This window comes from Poecilia reticulata, linkage group LG13 (genome assembly GCF_000633615.1).
Source record: "Poecilia reticulata strain Guanapo linkage group LG13, Guppy_female_1.0+MT, whole genome shotgun sequence".
In the NCBI taxonomy this organism is placed as follows: domain Eukaryota; kingdom Metazoa; phylum Chordata; class Actinopteri; order Cyprinodontiformes; family Poeciliidae; genus Poecilia; species Poecilia reticulata.
The window spans coordinates 9,964,759-9,984,591 of NC_024343.1; the positions used below are offsets into that span (position 1 = coordinate 9,964,759).

At 36.2% G+C, this 19,833-nt stretch overlaps 1 protein-coding gene across 5 annotated transcripts in view; it reads left to right on the plus strand.

Annotated features, from left to right (window-relative positions):
* The window catches only part of kcnab1a (potassium voltage-gated channel subfamily A regulatory beta subunit 1a), a 97,335-nt gene that overhangs the window by 39,919 nt on the left and 37,583 nt on the right, over positions 1-19,833 (plus strand). Inside the window, exons 1-2 of one of the 5 annotated variants that reach the window (XM_008425318.2) lie at positions 2,922-3,052; positions 5,338-5,554. The exons of 3 other annotated variants lie outside the window; for them this stretch is intronic. In XM_008425318.2, coding sequence (XP_008423540.1) covers positions 5,532-5,554 — 23 coding nt within the window. In that variant the 5' untranslated portion in view covers positions 2,922-3,052; positions 5,338-5,531. Of the gene's footprint in view, positions 1-2,921; positions 3,053-5,337; positions 5,555-11,356; positions 11,456-19,833 lie in introns of those variants that run through there. One more of the 5 variants, XM_008425317.2, reaches the window with a different exon arrangement.

Genomic DNA, 19,833 nt, shown 5'->3' on the forward strand with positions numbered 1-19,833 from the left:
TGCATACTTGGTACATTAAAGAGATGGCATAGAGTTTACTCAGGTGGGGTCTTATAAAGTTGAAGTATTTTGTAAAAATACAAAAAGCACTAAGAAATATGCTAATGTACAAATCTATATGCCCTGATTGGTGACTGATTGGACATTTTAAAATGTTATCTATTTTAGGTGAGTGCTATATAGCAATCTTTAGTGTGGATTTTGTTATTGACTGCAGTAGATAGAAGTCAGAGGAAGTACAGAGATGCAAGTTAAAACTGTATTTTCTGCAACATGTTGAGACAGATTTTATGTTTATTTGGGCCTCAAGATTGAAGCACAACTTCAGCAAAGTTGCTCTGTTTGATCCTCTTTATCTACAAACCTCGGTCTGTCATGAAAGTATGCTGGATTGGAAAATGTCAAAAACTCATGGAGATCTCAGAGTTAAGATATAAATTTGCATTCTTTAAGAAACACTCACTGAGTGGCGTTTTAGTAATGTTACTGTTCACATGGTGGTTTTAAAAATGAGCTCTGTCGTCGTCTTTGCTCAGAAAAATGTAAAGAGCAGACGAGGAGGGGAGAACAGATATTTTAGTGCAGCCTTTATGGCTGTTCAAGAGACGAGAACCAGCTCAAGATCTAAAACTTGAAATAAGAAGTTGGTCACATTTGAATTTCATTCAAGTCACATGACCTTATTTAAGCCCACACATTTCACACCAGTCCAGTCAAATACATTATTAATTGATTTCAAAGGACTATACCAGGTCACCCCTGATGTGCAAACTTATGTGTACTGAGGTTTCTGGTTATATTAGCCTGTTTGATCAGCTATTCTAATATATAATTTTAAGTCAACAATAACACAATCAAAACATGAATGGATTGGCTTTTTCTCACAAAAGGAGAACCATTCAGAGTAAAATCTGGGACAATTTTCACATGGAAACTGCAGAGAGTACATAATGTATCTGCTGCTGATGCAATAATTGTGTGCCTCTTCAGTTTCCTCTCAGGTTAATCTTGAAAGAACATTACCTCACAGTATATTCAGTGGACAGGTCAGCAATTTGGAGTCCGACATTCAACATCCTGAGTTCTCAGCATTTCTAACTTCTGGAGTTTAAAGCCGCAGTATGTAACTTTTTTCCCCCTTTTTTGAAAGTTTTTTTTTTTTTTGCATATTTGTTGAAGCTGTTTGATTATCTTTGGTAAATGCTTCCAATATTAAATTTAAACTTAAAAAAAAATTTGCAAGGGGTATGAGTAATATTGGACTTGGTCGTATTTCTTTTATTACTTGGTCAAAGTCAAAAAAGTTTCTACACGTCTTTCATTCAAAGTTAAGAAGCTGACATGGCATACATTTCCTACTGCTCTTTGAACAGTTGCCTTCTCTCAGCTGCATTGCAGTCTATGAAATGAGCATTTATGAAAGTACTTAAAACACTTTTTGAAGGACAAGGTTATGAGTATGTCGTTATGATTTCGCTTTCTTCCTGCAGTGTTGTGGAAAAGTTAACAATGGAAAGCATAATATTCTTTCATGCTGCTAATGTTCAAAGATCTTTACTGTGGAATTTAAATCGGCGTGAGTTGCTGCGCCCTCTGAAACAATTAAAAGTGTGCTGATTAAAGTAAGCTGTAGCTGCTGATGTCTTCTCTCTAACCTTGCTTCCTAACATTCTTTAACAGATCATATGTGCTGCTTATGTGCCGACAGTAGTTTTTCATTTAGGATTGGAAGCTAGAGAATATATCTACCTCCAAATGCTGGATTGCTGAAAATCTAACTAATTTGAATGCAGATGTTTCTTTTCAATCTGACTTTGCCTTCCTTTTGCCTGTAGACATTCTTTCCCTCTCCTCCCCTGTTTTCCATTCCTCTGCCAGCCTGCTCTTTCCTGTACAGCTCCTTTTTCTTCTTTGCCTGGAGCATTGACGTACAATGTGCGCTATATAGATGTCGCAGTGCAACGCCTGCTTAGCTCAGCGCAATTCATTCTTCACTGCTTTCCGTATGAAGTGCTGAAATCCAAACTTTTTATATTTGAGTGAAGTGCACTCAAATGTAAAAAGCAGGTATGTTGAACACATTTCACCATGTTTTAGCTTTTTGATGATTTGCAAAATGCACAGGACAATGTTTTGACACACTAATACTTCATATGCAGAATGTAACTTTATGAAGAGTACCAAATATATAAAGGCAAAAAAAAAGCATTCTTAACTATTTATTTAATTCTAGATTATCAAACAATTGTGTTTGTCTTGCATAAATATAAACAAAATGTCTTACTCGTTTTCAAACTAATTTATTTCTAACAATTTGATTCTCTTTCTTAAAGTGTAACTAACCCATAAATCAGTACTTTTTTGTCGATAAACTGCCCAAATACGTTTCTGTGCAAATTTTGAAATTTCTGACTCTCTTGGCTCCACCCACTTTTCCGGATAACATCCATTTTAGCTATTGTTTTATTGATTAACTATATTTGGTACACTGAATGGAGCAAGTCAAAGCAAGACAACTTGCTAGTGATGCCCAACATGCCACTGATAGCATTTTGGCTAATTTTAGCTTATGCACTAATTTTAGTATACTGTTGCGACTTCTTTAGACTTATTTGTTGTTAAGTATAAGTTGCATGATAAGTGACTGATTTACAATTATATGTTAAGCATAATTTACATGATGATTATTAATTGAATTTAATATGATTGCATATAACTACAAAAGCTGAAGTGGAACATATTTAAGTGTATATATTTAACATATTTAACATGATTTATTTGGATAGAGAAAGTCTTTTATTTTGAAGAATGCTTAACAGGATCTGGTGTCTTTTTGTCACTCTCTTGCTTCTGTTGATTTTGGTTGCTAGGTAACGAACAGCTGTTTACGTTAATCAGCTGTTGCCGATTTTCCTCTTCAATAAAAACTGAACAGAAATGTTCAGAAAAAGACATCCAAGCCTCCGTCTTGATTGAAGAAGCTTTCACTCCGTAACATACTGAGTGGAATAAGTCCATGTTAGTCAACATGGTTATAATTCTCTACATAGCAGTGAGTACAGCTTAGCACTGTTGCTAATTTTTAGCATCAGAAACCCTGATTGGGTCACACTTTGCCAGGCCCTGTTTAAATTTCTTAAGAAATCTTATGGTATTACTTGTGACTAATTTGATGTTAAGAGATGAGCGTGCTTTTTTTTTTCTGGTAGCGAACTGCCACAAAGTATAAATCAGATTTTTACTTTTGTGTTGAATGTCTGTTTTATAATATAATTAACACCAATGCCAAAAAAAATGAAAAACATTTTTTACTTTTCTGCCAAATTCACCAAATGCACAATTTTTGCTAAAAAGAAAGTAGTATTCCAAAAGAGCAGCAGAAATCTTATGTTTTTTGAACAATAACAATATTTGTTGTTAATCTGTTGCTAAGAGATGAGCACGTTTTCTGGTAACCAAGTGCCACAAAGTAAACATCTGGTTTTTACATTTCAAAATTTACCAACTGTAAATTTCTTGTGTCTAAACAGGTAAACAGTATTTCAAAAGAGCTTATGTTTTATGAACCATAATATTACTTATAAATTTGGTATTAAGAGATGAGCGTGTTTTTTTTTCTGGTAGCAAACTGCCACGAAGTGTAAATCAGATTTTTACTTTTGCGTTGAATGTCTGTTTTATAATGTATTTATCCCAAATAAAAAATGAAAAACATATGAACTTTTCTGCCAAATTGAACAAATGCACAATTCTTGTTAAATAGTACGTAGCGTAAGATGAATAGTATTTCAAAAGAGCAGAAGAAATCTTATGTTTTTTGAACAATAACAATATTTGTTGTTAATCTGTTGCTAAGAGATGAGCACATTTTCTGGTAACCAAGTATCATAAAGTAAACATCAGATTTTTACTTTTAAAAATCAGATGTTTACTTTGCAGATACAAGAAATTTACCAACTGTAAATTTCTTGTATCTAAGCAGATAAGCTTAGACACAAGAGTAGTATTTCAAAAGAGCTTATGTTTTATAAACAATAATATTACTTATTAATTTGGTGTTAATGAGCGTTTGAGATTAGCGTTTTTTTCTGGTAACGAACTGCCATGAAGTATAAATCAGATTTTTACTTTGCGTTGAATGTCTGTTTTATAATATTTTTACCACCAATGACAATAATAATAATGATAATAATAATAATAATAATAAAACATTTTCACTTTTCTGCCAAATTCACCAACTACACAATTCTTGAATAATAAGTAGTATAAGATGAGTAGTATTTCAAAAGAGCAGAAGAAATCTTATGGTTTTTGAACAATAACAATATTTGTTGTTTGTTGCTAAGAGATGAGTGTGTTGTCTGGTAACCAAGTGTCAGAGATGAGCGTCTCGTTTTTTTTTCTGGTAACGAACTGCCACGAAGGATAAATCTAATTTTTACTTTAGTGTTGAATATCTGTTTTATAATATATTTACCACCAAAAATAAACAACAAAAAAACCCCAAACATTTTAACTTTTCTGCAAAATGAGCCTTTTCTGTTAATGAAGTGCTGTCTGGCAAACATTTAACCTGCAATGCCTTTTTAATGAGCAACATTAAATATACATTGTGCACATTACATACCAGAAAAACTCAATGGCAATAAACAATGAACATTACCATCGTCTTATTAATGAATAATTATTTGACTGCTTGCGCAATAGTCCTGGAGAAAATTGTCTGAGTTTGTTTTTGTATCTATATGAAGGTGGTGCGCTGTAATTGACTTCTGCCTCCTTGGAGATATAAATGACTGCTGAAGCTGCAGGAGCATCATCTGCTGTGTCGGTTTTAGTTGGTGGAAGCATTTTATGACAGCAGACTTTGCAGAGTGGGAGCTTTGTTCAGTGTTTTGCCTGTTCACCCTTAGCATGAAATAGTTCGAACCTGTGTTTCACATAGGTTAAACCTAAATTGACTCATCCTCATCATCAGCTAAATAACTAAATTCACAGACCTTACACAAACAAGATGATTTATTACATTTAATAATCAGCAGTTTCTGTGGATATGGATTGTCATTATAATGCTTTTGCAACCTGACTTTTCCATTTATGTTTAAATCTTCTGGCACACAGGTATACAGCAGTCACTAGGTTGTTATCTTTGTGGGAGGAATGTTGCAACTCTTTTTTAATAAAAATCATAGTTTACATCTTTCCTACAACAAGCCATAGACTTATCCTCCAAAGCCAACCAGCTAGTTCTCTCAAAGTTCTTTCTCCTTTGAATGTTTAATTTATAATTAAAAAAAAAAAGTCAACATCTTGTGTTGTGTTTGCTTCTGTTTACAGATCTAACAAACTCACACAGTCACATAAGTTCATGAACACAACAACAGGCGAGACCATGAGAGTATTCCCGTTGAAAGAGCAGTGATGAATTAAAAGTGGATAATGATGTAAAAGATCATGAGCGGGTTGAGAGCAGTTAAAGTTTGGTGAGTCAACTTTACAGGGAGTGATGAGTGAAACGGGATGAAACGTGGATGGGAAGGAGATCTGCACACAGGTATTCAATCACACAGTGAATATGAAACTCTCAACTCATTCTTTAATTTGACTAAGATGGATGTGTTCTCCCTCTGTTTCTCTTTTTCTCACATTATGCAATCCAAGTGGCGGCAGAAAATTGGGCAGATTTATTATCTTCCGATCTCTTGTCTCTACTGTCCTAATCTTTGTATTTGGAGGTAGATCTCAAGGTGTCACACCACTAAGGACAGCTAAAGGCTCATTTTAGATGTGACTTATGCTTTAAAAATGAAACGTAGACCAGTGAACCGGCTGAAGTCCACTGTAAAAAAGTCAACCAAACCAGCCGTCTCATTTGGACAGCAGGAAGTGACTGTGATTTAAACTCTGGTTCAACCATCGTCATGAAAACGGAGTCCTTATTATCAGTGCTTTGAAGGTAGAGCTTCATGTCAAACCTGTTTCTTGCAGTAATGAAAGAGCTCTTCCTGTCAGTGATTCAGAAGCAACATAAATCTGTCTGTAGACGCAGAGGGGTTGCAGTGATGGGAGACATAAAGACGCTAATAATGAGAAGTCTGGGAAATGTGAACAACTCTATAAGCTCATTATGGTTGAGACTTGAGGCTCATGTTTTCAAATACTTAGATTCATAACTGGTTTTCTTAAAGACATATCTTGATTAAAAGTGTCCAGGCATATCATAAGATAGTCTTTCATTCATTGTTCATTCAGACTGTAAATGTTGTTCATTAAACTGAAGGAAAATGTCTGTTTTTTCAACCTTTATGCGTCCATGGGTCCAGCCAGCTTTATTTGCAGGTTTCCTGTCGGTGTTTGTCTGCTTCATTATGTCTCCACCAGGCTTCATCTCTCGCTCTGTGCTTTATTGAGTATGAGCTGTTTGTTTCCTTTTCATGGAGCATGTAATTAGCTGTGCATATATGTGGATTTGAATATACGGACACTCCCCTAATTGTGGGCTTAGTGTATGATCTTTGTTCATCTCCCCTCTTTATGTTTCTCTGTAATGATCTGTTGTTTTTTCCCCCCTCTCAATCAATTTTTTCCTATTTGCTGTTGTTTTTCCGGGGTTAATGTTTGTTGTGTAGGCTGTGCACAGAACTGTGCACAGCACACAATTAAGCCAGCCACTTTTTCTTTTGCTGAAGGAAAAAAAACTAAAACTGAAACAAATCAAATAGTAGTTGAATTTAAACAGTGCAAGTTTAAGGGTTCGTTAGTGCTCAAATAGCTGCTCATTATGTTTGTGTCTCTTAAAAAGCATTTTGTATCAGGGGTCTAATTTATAGCTAAAAAAATATAATGAAGCTCAGCCTTGAGCACCTGGCTGATACAAACACACCGTGGGACCTTGGTTCGCATAAACCTCACACTGTATGCAGTAATGCCCATTTCTGTCTGAACTAAATTTACTGCCGGCCTGTAATTAAACTACAGTCCCAGTTCTTCCCAGGCTGGAGCAGGTGCGGTTGGACGCAGTGGCAAAATTGATTCAGTGAACTTAGCCAAAGGGGATTATATAAAAAAATATATATTGTAGGATAAGCACAAAACTTGAAGTTGTGTGTGACATAAAAGGCCGTTTTTTTAATTACACGGCAAAAAGTAAATGAGTGGCTCAGGAATTTTTTAATGTTTTTTTTTTGTGGCATACAGTTACTACTGAAATTAAAAGTAAGATCAAACTATTTTTATGCAGAACATCATGATGTTGTATATAAAATACTGAAAGTAATTCTGTGAAATGGGTGATTAAAAACTGACTTCCCCTGACTCATAACCACAACAGGATTGAGAGAGAAGAAGAGACTCTACAAAGTTGACTGGAGTCAAATTTTATTTTATTTGTTTCGGTTTAGATTTGCTTTGCAGCAGTTTGCTGAGTCAGCAGTGCTCCACATTTCTGAAGGCTCCTGGTTACTTTCCTCCTACTTGACCTCTCATGTCCACTAAGACGTTACTATTTAATTCTGATTTACTTCCATCATCAGGGCTTCTGCAGCTTTCAATATGAGAAAATTAGGAGTTGTATAAAACAACTTTAAGAGAGTAATAATTGCTTTACTTTGTGTATCAACTGAGTGGTTGATGGATTAAGCAGATTAACTTAAATTTGTCAGCTACGTCTATCAAAGTGTACTGTCCCTCCTCAAACTACTGCTATGCACCGCTCTCTCCGACATTTCACAAATTGGCTGTGTGGAAGTATTTTCAGTCTTGAAAAACATAACCTGTAATGGCGTAGAGACTAGTGAAAAACCACTTCATCATAAAAGGAAACATTCTGTGTCACAATCACTTGTAACGTTAATCTAATAATACATCCATTTGAATTTGATCAACGCAAGCAATGGAAACACTTTTTTTAATTTCTGAAGATTTTCATAGCTTTATTAGCAGCTTTTTTTGGTTTAAGCTCACAAACAGCTCATCTGCATTTGAAGGTTTTCCCAAATAAAATATCTTACTGTAATAATGCTGCACACTGGAAATCATTGCTCAAGTGTTTTTTTGTTTTTTTTAAATATGATGCAATGAGGCCGTGACAAAGCGGCAGCAGGCGATGTGATGTCTTACACGAGATGACTCACTGTCAAACACTGTGTGTGTGACACATGTACAGCATGCTTCTGCTCATATGCATCCAGATACAGATGGGAAAATTTTGCAAGGACAGCTTCTTATGTAACACAGCATGTTGCGCTTTCGGTTACTCTTGCATATAGAATGAAGATATGCACAGTTAATAAATCAAGGTTAGGAGGATGGAGCACATGCTTCCATATCATAGGTCATTTTAATGGGATCTTTATTTGTCCTGGAGGCTTATTGTAAATCCACTTGTACATTAGTAAAGGTCATGTTGTAAAAATGATTTGGATTCTTTATATGTCTATATATGTGTTTCAGTATCGAACTTTACAGTTACAGTATCAAACTTCAATGTGTTTCATTGAGATTTTGTGTGATAAATCAGTCTACAAATAAGGCGATCTGCTCAAATAAAATTGACAGACTGACTGTTTTAGCCATGATGAATGCAGTGTGGGGCAGAAAACTAAATCACTTTAAACACACAAACTGTTAAGCATGGTGGTAGCAGCATCATGCTTTGGGGATGTTTTTTTTAACAGATACAGTAAGCTGGTCAAAGTCTATTCATGAAATTAAATGTAGAGCAATGCTAGGAAGTCCTTTCAGAGGCTACAGACCAATCTTAGAGGTTCACCCCAGCAAATGACAAACCTGAACATTTAGCTGACTTGACTCAAAGTCTAAATCTCAAAGTTGCTGAAGAAATGCTCCAAAAGAATCGCAACTTTTCTAAGTTATTGACACAGAGCCACTAAATACTTTTTTCTTCTCCTTCACTATAATGTACTATTTAGTTTCGATCTATCGGTTAAAACCTCGATACAAACATCATTTTTTGGCTGTAGCTTCATGAGAAACATGAATCCTATAGAACAACACTGTTTTTGTCAAATTAATGAGCCTTCATATTACTGCTTCTACTGTTGCTTCAGTTTTCATGCGAGACTGTAAATTGATTTTTTTTATGTCGGAAGGATGTATCTACGAAGCAGAAAATAGCACCTCTTCAAACATACATTGTTCTTTAGATATGTTTAATAAATTTTTTCATGTGATTACTGGAGCATTATCCATATGCCAAAATGCATTTTATTTTATGATTCTTAAGTGTGCTCAATTGGCACCTTCAGACTGACCCAACAATCCTAAAACAGCAATAAGAAACAATAAAACCTGCATAAAGCTGTCCACAGGCAGGCCTATTGCTAGTACATCACAGACTTTATGTCCCGCAGCAGTTTTGTGACATTCATTAAACCGTCCATTTTAACTGAGCTTGCACTTTAGGTGCAGTACGTGTGCATGTGCCATTTCTGTTGGGAATGCATATCAGTCTGCACACTTTGAACACACTGCATATTTACCTGTGTGTCTATGTACCTGAATCTGGTGTGCCAGGCAGCGCAGTGAAGTCTAAAAGCAGTAGCTTAAAGGAAATCCATCGGAGCGTTTCTCGCGCACACTTTCTGCAGGATTCATCGATTTTTGTTCCCCTTCCTGCTGCTCCACAGCACACACTCTGAAGGCCTAAAAAATGTGCTGGCTAGGACTTTTCCTGGTGTCCTAAGATCAGATTTAATTTTATCACATCTGTTGTCCTGTCTCAGTGCAACTTCTGGGATGCATTTTATTTATTTTTTCTAAATTTTTATTATTAAACTAAACCAATTTGATCAAAATTAACCTAGATTTCTAGCAGGAAAGTTTTAAATATTTATCTGCTTTTTGACAAATTTGCTTTTTTTTTGTTTCAAGTGCACATTTGCATTTATTTTATAAAGATCAACCTTAGTACTGTGAAAGTTCAGTTTAGATATGATTTCACTTGAACAGCTCATCAACGCCTGCATGTATCCTCTGTCAATCTGACTCACATGTGAATATCGTTTTGCTGTCTGTCGTTTTTAGGCATGATTAAATGCATTTTCTAAAAAACTAAAACATTCTTTCAATAGAGTGAGAATGGAGGGTATGAAGCTCCAACTCTCTACAGTGCATGTTTACTTGAAAATGCAACAAATATATTTCATTCCCCCGTGATAAATAGCTCTTTGTGTTTTAGGTCGAGGATATCTTTTTGCTTCTCAGCTGAATCCTTGAGACATTACTCTTTGAGTTCGATTTTGTTCTGCAGGATTTAGTGCTCCAAAGTGTAACCCTCGCGCTGACTCTGCTCTGTTGTGAGTGGGAATACGCTTTCACGATCAAGTGACCTATAAATGCTGTGCTTTTATGAGGGTTTGTTCCTACATGAGTCCAAAGGCAGAACGGTTGCTGCTGACTTGTGAAGTTCAGTTGAAATCGCAGCTTTACAGCAGTCCTCACTATTCAACTTAAGGTGGATGCTCTGAATCCCATTATCAGTGATTTCCCTCTTTAAATGTAAAATAAAACCTAAAAATCATTATTATTAGTTGTGAAATAATTATAGCTTTGTTAAAAGTATGCCTAATGTATTACAAGCTTAAATTAATGCCTTAATCACAATATGCAACAACAAATTATATGGATGAAAGTGATATTTCATGCTTTGTTGATTATTAAAGTCTGCTTCTGTCAGAAATACTGAATGTTGAACTTTCAAAATTATTATTTTTTCTCTCTTAAATTTCAGACTGATTTAATTAACAAACCATACAAATTGTAATATACTCAAAAGAACACATCTGGCCTGGCAGATTCAATCAACAGCAGCTTATTAAAAATCAACAAACGTTCCAAGTTACAAATATGTGCCGGCAAAAACAAACACCAAATCGATACATAAAAAACTGTAACAGATACAGACGGGATATGAGGCACTTGTGAGGAGGAGCAAACATGATGTGGCTCACACAGGATGCAGCACAGACTCACAAAATTAAGCACAGGTGGGACTAATCAGGCCAACACGCTTGGAAAGCAGTGAGGCAAAGAAAGAAAGTCAAACCTAAAACCAGCTAGATGAGTAATTGGTCAACTGGGACGCTGCTGACCAATGCCCACTGCAACTCAGCAAAACGTCCGCAAAATGCTGATTTGATTTGATAAAGACAGCTGGCCTTTTAAAAATGGTAGAGTATAAATGGTTGAGAGTGTGAAATGGTCAGGAGATCGCACTTCTCGGCCTCCCTCACCTTCACTGCCGGGTGTTTGAAGGGAGGCTCTGCCTTACTGTCAACCTTCACATCCAGAAGAAGTAATGAGCTTTTCTCTCAGGCCCCTTGGAACAACGAACCAGATCTTCACCCAGGTGGGACTGCTGAGAGGGAAGTCCCACCTTGTTATACTAAAACATCTGTCTACCAACGATGTCTGCGCCAACCATTGATTACTCTAGGTAAGCAGTTTAAAAACCTCAACCATTTACCTTTTGGGATTTAGTTATTATTCATTCACTGGATGCAAACTCTAAAGGTTCAGTTTAACATCCTCTCAAAAGCTACTGAAAATATGAGTTAACTAATAATTAATTATTAATAATCTTCTCTGACTTCAGTATCTACAGGCCAAAATCTGAAAAATTAATTATTTAGGACATTTAAGCATATAAATCCCATAAAATAAAGTTAGTTTCAAGTTTAACGTGGTGTTCAGAGTTGGAAAGGTAAATGTGAAATTATATTTTCTTGAACATGCGTGCTGCTTAATATTTACTAAACTCTTACAACATGAAGCATATCTCTGCTTTAGGTGGTTCTGTTCTCGGTCTATGCCCCTACAGGGTCCGAATGCATCAAAAGAAATGTGCAGGTATGAGTGGAAGAAATCCCAGCTCTGTTTATATTTCCCAGCCTTTGACCTGTCACAGTTCCTTCATTTTATAAATGTCATCATGCGTGATGCAGACTCATCACTAAGTGTCTGACTTCTCGTCTGTTTCCATTAAATTGACGCCCTTACTCACTGTTGGCAGAGCTTCTGTATGTATTCTGCTGGTCATGCATATTATGCAGAGAGTGACTCAAGATCATGTATGAAGACGGATGTTTGAGTCGACTTCTCTCTGTGCTCTATTTTAAAGGTTTACTTTTTAAAGAAGTCTGGTAATTCTTAATTTATTTGCAAGACGAAGAAAAAACTTCAGGCGGAATGACATTCTAATACTCATTTAAACTGGATTAGTGTTTTCCTGAGTCTGATGAGAAGGGATGCCGCGAGAAGCATCTTCAGTTTTAATCCGAAAGGAATCCGCTGCAGCGGTGCTACACATGTTATAGTTTTCTTTTTCTTTCAAAATCCAGAGAAGTAATTGTGACAGGAAATACCAACTAAATGCACACGAAGCAGTACATCACATTCTGTGATTTCCCACTGAACAATAAGTAGCAAACCAGATGAGATTATCTGGAGACAGCGCTACGGCTGAATTGATCGACTGAGCTCAGGAGATTATACACAATATTGGATTATTAAGACAAGACTATTATAGTGCTTTCGGAAACACCAACCATCCTCATGTTCTCACTAATACGGCAAAGGTTTTACAAATCACAAACTGTCTTAAAGACACTAATACATTAAGAAACCAGGATGGACCAGGTTTTATTTTTGCTGTTTTTATGCGCAAAAATAAAATCCTGCTCATCATCTTTTGTCTTCTCTACCTAAAGTGCTTCTAGTCAAAAATGTTCTAATTGGTAAAGGCCTTGGTAATACCTTAGGAACTTGAGAACTAATTCCTTTCTTAACATCCAAATCAGCATCTCAAACATGGAAATATGGCAACTCTAAACACTAAGCCTCATATCTGGGGCTCAATGTACCAAAAAAGCCTTTAGTTTAGAATAAGAGCTGAAAGCAATTAGAAATCACTTCTGGAGATAAATTTCACCAAGCTGAAAAATACTGCTTTGAGTTGGCCTTTCACATAAATTCCCGATTAAAATACATTGAAGTTTCTTGCTGGAATATGACAAAATGTAAAAATGTTAGAGGTTTGGTAACTTTCTCTTTATCAAACTGACCTAATCAGATTTATGTCCTATATAGTTAATATTTTATGTAAGGTGTTTCTTTCCCAATCTTTATAAGATTAAAAACAACAAGATTAAATGACCAGTTAAAATGATTTGGCAAAAGAAACTGAAAAAAATAGACATTTTATTCCATTTTCACATTTTTTTCCTCGTTTAAGATCATAAAATAATTCTCACTGTGGTACTGAATAAGACAACACCTACAGACCCAAAACAGCCTTAACAGAGAGTCACCTCAGAGTGGTTTGTGTGTGTGTGTCTGTGTGTGTGTTTCCTTTTTCCAGATTTTGCTGAAGGGGAATGTGGTCGCTGTGAAGAATCTCATTTGTTTTCCTTATCTTGGTTTGCCTTCCAGCTCTGAGTCATCTTTGAGGAAAGTCATTACTAAAGCAATGTTTTACTCAAACACAACCTTGATGTCATTTACTCCCCAAAATAATCAAAACGTCTTCTTTTTGTTTTTACTTTTTACCTAAATATACCATGTGAAGTCTATACTTTTTTATGCTGCTAATATTCAGAAAAAGTCATGCTTAGCAACATTATTTTTACTATTGTTTACACGTGTACAAAACACCAAACAAACCAAGGTTGATCAGCGTTGCCAGTTTGTTTTTCGTAGTAACTACTTCACATCTACTTTCTGTGGATCTGAACAGAATTCAGATTCTGAACCTCTTTAAACTGATCTTGGTTTTATTTCTCAACTCTAGCTGATTGCCATGTTCATAAAAATGGTCTTATTCACCCTTAAAATTAGAAATTCACCTTTTCTATTGTATAAGCGTAATGAACGGATGTGATATAGTGACTCCGAGAACTTAAACGATCTGCTTTGCATGCTTCTTGGAGGCAGCTGAGGAACTTTGTAGAATGATGTACGTAGAAATTGGTTTAGATGTTGCAACAGAGAGCAAAGAGGGAAAAATGATTAGAGTGCAGCTGAGGAAATAGTGTTATGCATCCCGGTTAGTTTAAATTGCTTTCATCTCGTTTTACCGGGCTCACACAGCTTAGGGAAGCAGTCAGGCTCTGCAGCCGAGAGGGACGGTCTCTCGACTGCAAATATTAGATCCTATAGCTTGATGGGGTGATTGAGGTCTGAAATGTGAGGATGTTTTGCCCACGCAGCCTTCCTGAGACACTGCACACACAATTAGGGGTGTGCTTGGTTTTGTTCCTAATGTGCCAGCAACATGCGATCACTGGTTATTATTTGCGCATGCGTGACTCCATTAGGACCTTATTAAAAATCCTCTGTTTATAATTCCTGTCTTAACCTCTGTTACACCATCAGCATGTTTGCAAATACTCTGTGAGCTGGGAGCAATTAGCATTTTGAGTACGCGTCCTAATGCAGATTTGCCTCTGGATGGAAGTCGAGAGGTGCTGGATGTGTGTTTGTCATAATAAGAGGACCACCAGGACAACAGCCACGTTACAGCGGAGCTAAAAAGATGGAGGTGGAAACAGGATGATCCATTACAGCTGTTATCGCTATGGGTTACCGCGGGGGATTAATTACAGCGCTCCGCTTGTTCGTAATGTTTTCCCTAAACTGATGCTTGTGTCCATGTTGGCCTTCGAACAAGTAACCTCAGTTTTTAGTCAGATGGACTAGAGCTTAAATGTTTAACATGTTTCTATTCCTACTATCCTTAAGCATAATAAAGGTCAAAAGAGAATTAATTTAGAGCTGTGAAAAAGTTTTCACCATCTTAGAGATATCCTGTATCCTGTTCTTTATTCCTTATTACACTTAAATAGTTTTGATCATTCCAAAAAATAATATCAGCGACGATAACCTGACAAAATGAGGCTCTTTAAATAAAAACTTCACTGTTGCATAACCCAAATGGGCACAACCTGAACAGGTCGCCTGTCCATTGTTAAGGTTTTTTTTTTATCTTTACCAGAAAATGTGTTTATCTCATCATTTAACGGGGGACTAATTACATTTCCACATAGGACCAAGTTGATATAGATAGAATTTTTCTACTTAACAGATTTTTTTATCTAATATTTTGAGGATCTGAAATATTTAAGTATGCTAAATAAAAAAAAAATCAATGAAAGAAGAACTCTGTAAGGTAGCAAATGCTTGTGCAGCTTGACTTTACTTCTGCACGTAGCATTCCCCTTCCTGCAAAGACGGAATATTATTAAAAAAAAAACGCATTGTATATTTGCACGTCCCAAAACAAAATCCCAGACACATGTCGACATGTACACAGAGCCTCCACAGACTTTCCATTGCTGCTCTTGTCACAGTTTATGTTTCAGCGGCAACTGTGAAGGACAAAAGACGTATCACGCTGTCCTGTCAGTCCCATTATCCTGCTCGGCTTGCTGGGCGACGGCTTTTATATTTCTAGAACATTGCTCTGACTGGATGTAGGCGTCACTTTCCACTCAATAAATTTTAAGACTTTGATAGGTATGAAATGGAAAACTGTTGCTGAAATTGCCCTTTAGTTCACAGACAGCTCAGCTTACATATGAAGACAAGTATTACCACATGCATGCCCGACATGCAGGGAAACGCATAAAATCTTGCAATTTTGTCCTTAAGGTAGCTGCATATCTCCTGTGCGTCGGTTTGGAGAATAGATCTTGAAATCATTTTCTTTACAGGAAATAATTTTCTGAACAAAATTTGTTCAAAATAAAAAACAATATTAGAAATGTGTCCCAGGTATATTAATGTTGCATCTAATTCAGTCATAACTGTTCCATGAATGGTGTGTTTTGTTCTTTAATCTCATGTTTCAGCTAAAATTTAAAAAATTTTTCTTGAGTAGTGTGCCAGTCTCCGTTTCAGACCTTTATATTATTCAATGCTCATTTTAATACAAAAGAGAGGAAAAAAACAGACAATTATATTCACACACTCTCTCTGACACATTAATTTACAAAGTGCACGTGGTCACACCAAGTACAGAGGTCACAAAAAAATTTACAGAGCTCTTTAGATTATATATAAATATATATACAGTATAATTTGATCTCTTTTTGGTGAGTTTTAGAGATGTGCGTTTAAACAAAACTAGGAAAATCTGTGATCAAGTGTGCAGCATACTGGGAGACACACATCCAGGAAAATAATGCTTGGACACTCTGCAACATTAGAAGAGTGAATTGTATTTTTTGACAGATTAACACTGATGTCCATAATCTTGCATATTTTCGAAATGACTAATCATTGAAATTTGTTAACTGCTGCTTGAACAAAGCATTTCCAAAATCAAGCACATAAATGATTAGCAAACATAATTTACCACAGTGGGACAAAGTGTGATGGGATTCCTTTGGCTCTAATTTGTCAGGTTAGTACTGGAAGGATAAGTGAACTGAAATATAAAATGAGCATATGTCTAATTTTTAAAAAATATGTTATGTGTATCTTTTGGTTTTAGACATTTCTGTAAATATACAGAAATAGCACGCTGACTTTGAAAGATATGTTTGTTTCTTGTTTTATTACCTGCACACTGCATCTCACAGCTGTAATAAATCACTGGATTCCACCAAATATTTTATTGCTTTTCCTGCTTTATACCAGTCATCGCTGTCCCATTCATGTTTACTGAGTCAATTAAAAAGTCCTGGATAATTAGTCCACAAAGAATGATAATTATCCATAGATGGCTTTCTTTTCTTCATAATTGAAGCAATTTAGATTGCAATAACTTGTCGCTCACAAGAATGTCTTTGCCACAGAGTGAATGGAATATAATTTATTTACCAATTCTGCTGCATTTTAAGGTGTCTTAAGAGTGAAAACTTTTAAGACACCTTACCTTTACTATGGAATGTGCATAGTAAATTTTAAAATGTACATTTTCACTACTAAATCCTCTATGGTCTGTGTCTTATCTCTTCTGGTTGTAAACTTCTGCTTTTCTTATTTTCTTATTCTTGTTATTTCTCCTACTCCAGTTTATTTTTAGTTGGTTCAGTTCTTGAGTTTTGGATTTGTCTTCCACTTAGTATATCTTCCCAATCTCCCCTTTTTTAAATTTGCTCAGTCTTGTTCTGCTCAGTCTTATTTTAGATCCCGTGTTTAGTTATTTGCTTCAGTTTCATTTTCCTAATTCCCCTATTATCCCTCGCCCCCTTCTGCCATTCTCTTTCTCTCTCTCTCTCTCTAAGGCTGGCCTTCATCAAAATAGCCAAAGCTCAGTCAGGTTGTATGGAAAACATCTGTGTCCATTGTTTTTCTTTCTGAGCACAGATTCTCAATTTAAATGATTCCTAATGGTCGTCATTCAGCTTCTTGACACTTTTCCATAAAGGCCATGTTTGTGTAATGTGTGAATCAAAGTTTTCCTGTCAAACAATTGTCCCACCTGGGCTGTGGTTCGCTGATGAACTTCAGAGTTACCAAAATCCTCTTGGCTGCTTTTCTGGCTAATGTTCTCCTTTCCCTCTTTACTAATAAGGGCATAGGAGTTTATTTAGGGGTATTTAGGTACTTAGATTAAAACGGTTTGGATACAAACGCAGGCACACATTTCAATTACACATTCCAGTTATGCACACATTTATGTTAGTCAATCTCTTAAAATGCCAGCAAAATACAATAAAGTTTCCTGATTGTGACAATTTTTTTGAAGAAAGTTATAAAGTAGGGGATACTTTTCTTCGAAATACTTTGAGGACGCAAGATAAAATATTCAAGTCGAGACACTGACAAGCTCTGAAAAGCCTCATGGCATCAGCCTGTCTTTGGCTTCCAATAAAGTTGAAAAACACTAAGTGACTTGCTCGCATGGATAAATGCCGAATCCTACAAACATTTTAATCTCACGACAAGATTAATTATAAACTAAAATGCTGCCTGTCACCTCGTCCCTTAACATTGAAGCCAGTTGCCACATTTGGAGCCTTCCCTCTGAGCTTCTGGGTCGGCTTCCATCATCTGTCTACCAAAATCTAATCTGGTTAAAATGCAAACTGAAGGCATTGCCTTTGTTTACTTCTTTTTTTTTTTTAAGCACTGTCAAGGGGGAACTAATGGGCGAATCTGTTTTAGATCTCTGGTGACGACTGCAGAGATGCAGGAAAGAGCGAGAGAGAGGGAGCGAGCGCTGGGACAAGTGATTTGGCAAATAAAAAGAGAAGATGATATTGCCACATTGCTGGGGGTATTAGAGGAAGTCATTACTGTCCATCATCATGAAGACATGTTTAAGAGGAGATGAATGGCCTCATTGTTGGTCCTTTTGGAAAGGAAGCTATTGGGGTTTCACGTTTCAGCTCATATTTGATGTATGAGGATGGTTGTATCAGTGAGTGAGTTTAGTGGTGATGGACTAGTTAAATATGTCCAGCTTTAAGCAGTTTTGAGTATTTGAGTCTGTTTTTTAAAAAAGGTTTTAAAATTAGGGGAATTTTGCTTGTATTTTATCCTCCAATTGGTAGCATTTTATTCTGTTCTTTAATCCACATTCTCCATTTATGCAGCTATTCTCGCCTTTCTCTCCTGGTTTATCTGCTCTTCTGAGAGGTGAATGAGAGATTTCATAATTCAGCAGAATAACCAAGCTGATGAGAGAATAATTATTTCTTCATTTGCTGCATTGGGCCTTGAGTTTGACTTTGCCTTAACTTTTTTGTTTACTGTGAAATACACCAACTTTGATGTTAGTGTGTTTCTTGTGAAGTTAGTGGGAAAACACCGATCAATAACTTACAAATACTTAAGTAAATCACACTGTCAGTCTGTTAATTGTTAAAAATGACTCACTGAAGTAAGTTTTAAGTTGTTAAAGGAGTCACAATATAATATAACTTTTGAATGTGTGTGTGGCAGAGCTTTGTCACAAGTTATGAACTATGAACTCAGGTTTACAAGTTGAACTTAAGCTCATGTAAAAAGCTCTCAGAATGTCTAGTGGCACAATAATTGACACTCCCAAAAGAAGTTGCTTAAATTATCTGCCGCAAATGGCATCAATTTGTGAGATTAGGATTCAGGACTAAAAGATCGATTTATTACAAGTCATTTTACAAATCTTTGCTAATAAAAGTGTAGGGTGTGGTATGTATTCACCCAGACACTTTCAGTTGTCATTGTTGGCAGATAAAAAGAGAAGATGACATTGTCACAGTGCTGTTTTTGCCTTTGTTCCCTGGCCTATTTGCTAATATGACATTATATAAGTAAATTGCTCAAGTCAAACATCAGATTAACAAGTCATTGACAACATTGAAATGCATCATTGTCTGGGTGAGAACAGAGGATGGTTTGACACGATCAGTGACTCAAAACTTCCAGTAACTATCACACTGTTTGGAAGTGAAGCGCATGTGCAAACAGAAAAGTCCACACACATTAGACTGGAGCGCTCAGACAATGACCCAAGGTCTTCTAACCCCAGAAAGAGCAGAATATGGAGCAGTTCCACTGGTGAACAGGGACTTCAAATGTCTGGAAACTCGAGTTTTCAGGCTGCGTTTGACTGACAGATGAGCTAACATAAACATGTCACTCTGATACCAATCACATTTGGGTTTCTCCCCTCAACATCCGTCCTCCTACATACAAAATGCAGCTGAAAATAAGTTTGCTCTCCTTCAGTATTTTGGCACTTGTAAGCTGTTAAGCCTCAGCAAAAAAACAAATACTATGTTCACATTTTGTTGCAAAATCCATGAAGACAATTTGAATGAAATAGGAGTTTCATTCTGGTGTTGAGGTCGACACGTTTTCTGCTCCAGTTCTGACGTCCATCCT